Below are 6,000 nucleotides of genomic sequence, written 5' to 3' on the forward strand. Positions count from 1 at the left end.
AGACCTCTGGCATTTCCTTCCCAGGTGTGCACACTGGATCCTAAATAAACAGCAGTTTATGATGATGTGATTTAAGCAGAGAGATTGGTCTTCTGTAGCCGAAGGCCCCTTGGCACACAAATGAAGGATGTAAGTGCCCAGTACTGTGCTAATTAATGTTTTCTGGGAGTTTTGCGAGTCCCTCGCAGCTCTGCACTTTGACAGCAGTGCGGGGGTGGCCATACGCTGGTGTTTCGGGTGCTGGCTGGCAGGTTGCTTTCCTTTCTTCAAGGGCAGCTTTGTGCCTGCTGCAGGGTGAGAGGAGAGCTGATGCGGTTTGTGGGCTGGGACCTAGAAGTGGCTGCGGCTGTCACTCTCCGCTCTCCTGCTGGGTGGTGGCAGCTTTGTGTCCCCGTGTCCAGGGAGTGATGGCAGGGCTGTCCCCTGGGCTGCTCTAACTGGAGGATGCTGCAGGGTTAGGTCCCTTGCATCAGAGTACTGAGAGCCCAGCTGGGGCTGGCAGGGAGCGAGCAATGAGGTCACCAGTTAAAAATAAGGTCGAGCGTGGTGTTTGGGGGGGAGGATCCTCCTAAGGTGGCAGGAGCTGCTCAGAGGAGTGGGGTTGGATGCCGGCTGGTCCCAACGCCAAACATCCTCCCTGGATCTGTTCCAGGGTCCCGTGCCGTGCTCCCTGTACACATCGCCACTGAGCTCCTGCACTGTACCCCGAGTTCCCTGGCCCTGTTGACCTGGTGGCTGCATCACACTGGGACAGCCGGGATTGCTGCCATCGTTTACCCCAAGACTGAGCTCTGGCTGCTGGGAGTTCCCCAAATGATTTTTATGTGAGGTGAAGCATCCGTGCTAGAAAGCACCACTGCTATTTATTGTAAAATTGGCAGCAACAGGGACTCTGCCACTGGCTTTGCTGAGGTGCTCCAGTGTTTATCCACCCTTGCTGTTAAAACCCATCCCTTATTTCTGATCTAAGCCTGCTGAGTGGACTCCTGCTCTGCATTTGGGGCCGGTGCAGGCTCTGGTGGAGGAGGCCTGGCACAGACATGGCCAGGTTTTTGGGACAAGTGACTTCTGTACAGCTGCTTGCTCCCCGCATGGGTTACCCAGGGTTAGTCTTGCTCGGTGGGAGGGGGCTCCACGCATGCTGCAATTACTGTAATTTAAAGTCAAATGACTGCGGGAGCAACTTTGTTGTAGAGTTGAAGGCTTTAAATGGGGCAAATCTTGTGGGAGAGGTAATACCTTTTATTAGGTGGAGAAAGCAAATTAGCTTTCAGGTACACAAGCCCTTCTTGACGTTATTGTTACTGTTATTATCCCATATTGGTGCTATTAGAAACGAGGGCATTGCATTAGAGGGGAAGCACATTATGCAAGTGTTTAAACCTGCTGGTAACTGCTCTCTGCTGACAGGTATTTGCTTAATGATATGTTGGAGTGAAAGCCAGCAGCAAGGACAAGCATCAGAGCGAGCAGGGAGTGCCGAGTTCTGCTGGTCCAGCCTTGCCTGGACCTCCTGGAGCCACCTGACACCTCCCACCAAGAGGGGAGCAAGGACCTGCTCGAGGTTCCTCTTGCCGTGGTTTTAAGGACACCCCCAAATCCCCTTTTTGCTTCCAGCAGGGTCCTGACCATAGCACGTTCTGAGTCCCCAGTGCCCTCCCTGGTCCCAGGGCTGGTCCCTGTGGGTGTCCGCAGCCTCTAGAGCTGCCCTGGCTTGCTTGCCAAGGGTCTTTCTGCTCCTGCCCGTGCTGGAGGCAATACCTCTTGCAGGTACGAATGCGACTGGTCATGTTCCTGGTGTCATGTGCTGTCCGTGGCGGGTGGCAGAGCCAGTTTTTCTGCTCTGAATGTGGGACTGGGGAGGAGACCGCAACACTCAAATACCCAGATCCAGCTGCCAGGCAGGCATTGAGGAGGCCACTTGCCTTTTTCCAGCTGCAGGTAAGGCGCTTTCCTGTCTCCCTCCTGTCATTGAGGGGGATTTACAGACTTGCGTATCAATTTTACAGGCTGGAGAACCAGAGCGGGAAGGCAGGGTGAAGCAGAGGGGGCAGCAGGAGCATCTCAGGGGCAGCAGGAGCATCTCCAGGACAGCTTGTGCTCCATGTGGTCTTGGGGATGGCAATCAGGCATCATGCCTGAGCCTTGGGGGAAGGAGTTTAGTCCGCTGGGTGAGACAGGAGTGGGCACAAACACTGTGACCTGTAAGCCCGTTGTGTCTGGGGGCCATCCAGGCTATCGTGTCTGGTGGGGTATGAATATGCAGGTTTGCTTCGTTAGTCAGTGGTCTGATCCACGTGCACCTCACGCTTTGCTCGGCCATGGAGGACAAGTGCAGCTTGTCAGTGGGGACCATAGAGCTGGTCCCTGGGTTTTGCTGGTTTGCTCTGCCCGGGCTTTAGGGAACCAGCTCATCTAGGATAGGGAAACCTGCCTGCCTGAAATGCAGTGTGGCTGAGGCTCTGAAGGAACAGGCAAAACTGGATCTGCTGGTCTCCGATGGGAAAAAGCTAAGCCTTGGCTGCCATCACCTGAGCCACCACCCACGGCAGGGGCTGCACAGGGTGCTGGGTGGCACCTCCCTGGACAGGAGTGTGGCAGAGCCCCGGGGTGGGGGAGCCCACCCCATCTTTTGGAAATCTGCTGGGTTGGTCCCCAGGGACAGGGGTTAATGGTACGGTAGGGAATCAAAGGGTTGTAGCCCCCCACGGGGGCATTTCTTAACGTGAGCTGGGGCAGCGCTACCCCTTCCCAGCCCTGGCTGCTGGGCTTTGGTCCGATTGCCCATCTCACAGTTCAAAGCTTGAGGTCCACCTCTGGGTACCTTGTGCCTTTCCTATCTGCTCGGTCCCCAGGCAGTTAAGGCACAAGGCAGGGGCATTCTCCGTGGATTTGGGGCTGGGCATATGCTGCAGGAGCTGCAGAGCAGCTTTGGTGAGCAGGACCCGGAGTCAGGGCATCAGCTGCATCTTCTGCACTTTCCCAGGAGCTGCCTTTTCTTTTGTTAACGTTTGATTATTTTTAATGATTTTAGATTAAAATGTAATTATTTCCAATTGGTAGTTGTACTTCTTAATTACGGAGATTAATTAGATTACTGTTCATTATTAATTAGATTGTAACTTTGCACTAATTACGCCTTTTATCAGCCAGTTCCCACACTCCTGCCCTCCCTGTCCAATCTGCCTCTCCCTGGATGCTGCCCCAAACCCCACTGCTTCCAGCTGCCCTGCAGCATCCCGAGGGTCTTAAAACCTGTCTAGAAAATACAAATCAATGTTATCAGCTCAGAGGCTTCGACTGGCTCTTTTTAAAAGCCCAAATACCAACCAGATGATGTCATTTTATGGCTAAAAAAAAAAAACCACCAAAAAACCAACTTTAAAAAAATCATTAATATTCTGCCTGCCTCCATCAGTGACTGGAAGAGAAACCGTTTCCTAATTACCTGCTGCGGCAAGGGAACAACTCTGCTCTTCCCTGGGAGCAGAAGGGACCCGATCCCTCGCCCCTGCTGCCCTTCCCTTTGCCCTGTTTTGCCATTTGTGTGTGAGAGGGAGGGTTTCACCTGCCTGGACTATTTCACGGACTTTGTTTGGTCTTGCTATTTTTAAAGCAAGCTGTCTTTCTTTTCTTTTCATGTCACCTTTCAGGCACCTAATCAATGCTTGGAGTTTTCTTGCTGTTGCTCTCTGCTCACTGCTGTCTCATCTCTCTCCCTGCCATCGCCCTGTCCCCGAAGGACGTCTTCTTTCTGCCAAGGCTTCTTGGGACCCCCAATGCCTGCTCTCTATTGATTCATCCTTATTTAATTTGAAAGACTTCTGTAATTTGCACCTGCTCATGGCAGGTTTAAGGCATCTCCCTGCACGTTTGCCCTAAGATTTCTCTGTCTGCCTCCATCACTCTCCCCTTGCTGCTTCCTTGGGTGCAGGGCAGTGGGTGCTGCCTGGGTGGGTACAAGGTCTGGTCTTTTTCTTTTTTGTGGAGGCCACAGACTGCTTTACCCCTTTCCCTGCTGTTTTGGGGAGTAGGAAGTGCACAGGGCCTCTTTTCCCATGGAGAAGAGAAAAATGAATGGTGGGATCCAGGGAGCCGTTTTCATCCCTGAAAAGCTCACCTTACTCCACTTTCTAATGGCTCCTTCAGGCTCCCTCTGTGCCATAGGCGTGACGGTGTCGTGCCCCAGAGCAATTTGGCTTCAGTGAAATGTCGACAATCCTGAAATGTGAGTGTTTGGCGTGAATGCAGGGGAACCTGCTGGGTTTGCATGGGCTGGATGCTGCCTGCTGGCAACCAACCTCCCTCTGTGCCCTGTTGTAGGGTTTGGCCGGGAAGATAAGGAGAGAGAGGAGAAGGAAAAGGACAAGGAAGAAGAGAAGGAAGAAGAGAAGGAAAAGACTGAGGTAGAAAAAGAGGAGGAGAAGGAGGAAGAGGAAAAGGTAGGGGAATGATCCCTTTTCTACAGATCAGCTGCTGAACCGTTTGCCAGAGGGTTTCCAGCCCCAAAGTCCCCAGCCTGGGGCTCAGGGTGACCCCAGCACTTCCCAAACCATCAGATGCCAGGGACCGTGCTGGGGACCCCCTGGACCAACTGTACCACTGGCTGTGTGGTGTCTGTGGGGCACCCAGCACCCCGAGCACCCACTGCCCAGCACGTGGCAGGATGGGGCCAGCTCCTGCGAGGAGGATCGGTGTCCCAGGGGAGAAAGGCAGCTATGGAGTAGGGCCACCTCCGTGGGGGAGCATGGTCCAACGGGGATGTGAATGATGCAGAGCTCCCAGGTCGCCACCGAGCCCTGTGTGGGCAGGGTTTGTGGGGCGTTAGAAAGCACCGGCCCCAAGTAATTTACATCCTGGCTGGGAAGGGAAGCCACGTCTGACCCATGGCAACCCCATGCCTCTGGTGGATGGAGCTACGCTGTCCACAGCCTAGAAATCACACTGCATGCCTGGCTTTTCCACTGAGAGACAGCTCTCTTTGTTCCCAATATTCCCAGTTAGTTCTCCCTCCTTTTCCTTCTGTTTCAACCCAAATGAGATGCTGCTGTGGACAGCAATGCTGTCTGCACTGCACACACCACCGAATCCTTGCTCCTGGCTCTGGAGGTCTCTGCGGGGCCATGGGCACAGCACCACTGGTGCAAAGCCTGGCTCTAGATAACCACAAGACCAGACATCTCTGACTCGAGGCTCTAGCTCGAACAGCAAACGGGGTGCCGGGGTCCTCGGTGATGCTTGTCCTTCTCTCTTCGCCCCTGCAGGGAGACGGAGGAGAGGACGGGAGGAGCAGCAGCAGCTCTGGCAGCGCCTTGCAGGAGGTAACCACACCACCAGCTCTGTGCTGGCGTCTGGCTGCCCCACTGCCCACCAGCCCTGTGGGGTTTGCACCTACGAACCCCTGTGTGGGTGCTGGCTATTGGTGCTATCAAATACAGAGAGGTACCAGGGGATGGGACACGAAACACCCCTCATGTCCTGTTCCCTTTTCTTTTTTTGTTCCTGCCTCAGGACCACAGCAGTGACAAGGATGATGAGAAAGAAGACAAAGATTAGCTTTTCCGTGCTGGAGCAGCAGCGCGCACCCGGGACACGCTGAGGAGGTGGGGATGCAAACGGCAGCACGTGCCGGAGGGGGCCTGGGCCACTTTTAGCCAAATAAAGGTGTTTGTAGGCTCCAAAGAGAAATGCTATTTATTCATCCAGTCACGCTGCCTACCCAGTGCTACCTGTCCCTGCCGAGAAGGAAACAGCCAAGAAAAGGCAATAGGTGGGGAGCTGGGGTCTGGGTGAGCGCAGGCAGGTTTTGTTCAAGACCGTGAAAGGGGCTGGAGAGAAATCTGGGGGCTCTGGCTGCCTGGCTCTGCAAAGTCCCACAAAATTAGGTAGTACCAGTATCCCCCCTGTCCCCTCTAAGCCTCTTGCTGTGGGAGGCAGCAGCCTGAGCAGGGACAGACGGGCTGTGCCAAAGGCGGCTCCAGACGCCTGGGGCTGTGCTGA

General features: G+C 54.4%; 1 protein-coding gene across 2 annotated transcripts; it reads left to right on the forward strand.

The window, feature by feature from the left end:
- The first annotated feature begins 1,655 nt into the window (after positions 1-1,655).
- On the forward strand, positions 1,656-5,660 carry LOC126050935 (101 kDa malaria antigen-like). Of its 2 annotated transcripts, none has more exons than XM_049829498.1 (5): positions 1,656-1,941; positions 4,150-4,228; positions 4,324-4,442; positions 5,265-5,321; positions 5,512-5,660. In XM_049829498.1, the coding sequence occupies exons 2-5, from the start codon at positions 4,210-4,212 to the stop codon at positions 5,554-5,556; spliced, it is 240 nt and encodes a 79-aa protein (XP_049685455.1). In that variant the 5' UTR covers positions 1,656-1,941; positions 4,150-4,209; the 3' UTR covers positions 5,557-5,660. The 2 variants fall into 2 exon arrangements, with proteins under 2 accessions (XP_049685455.1, XP_049685456.1); XM_049829499.1 differs by having other exon boundaries at positions 1,900-1,941; positions 4,168-4,228.
- The last annotated feature ends 340 nt before the right edge of the window (positions 5,661-6,000 follow it).

Source organism: Accipiter gentilis, chromosome 26 (genome assembly GCF_929443795.1).
Source record: "Accipiter gentilis chromosome 26, bAccGen1.1, whole genome shotgun sequence".
Classification (NCBI taxonomy): Eukaryota; Metazoa; Chordata; class Aves; order Accipitriformes; family Accipitridae; genus Astur; species Astur gentilis.

What these genes read in the sequence shown, in the direction of transcription:
- LOC126050935 (XM_049829498.1), top strand. An exon ending in AGAAGGAGGAAGAGGAAAAG is followed by an intron (nt 4,443 to 5,264) that starts GTAGGGGAATGA and finishes TCGCCCCTGCAG; the next exon opens with GGAGACGGAGGAGAGGACGG. An exon ending in CTGGCAGCGCCTTGCAGGAG is followed by an intron (nt 5,322 to 5,511) that starts GTAACCACACCA and finishes TTCCTGCCTCAG; the next exon opens with GACCACAGCAGTGACAAGGA.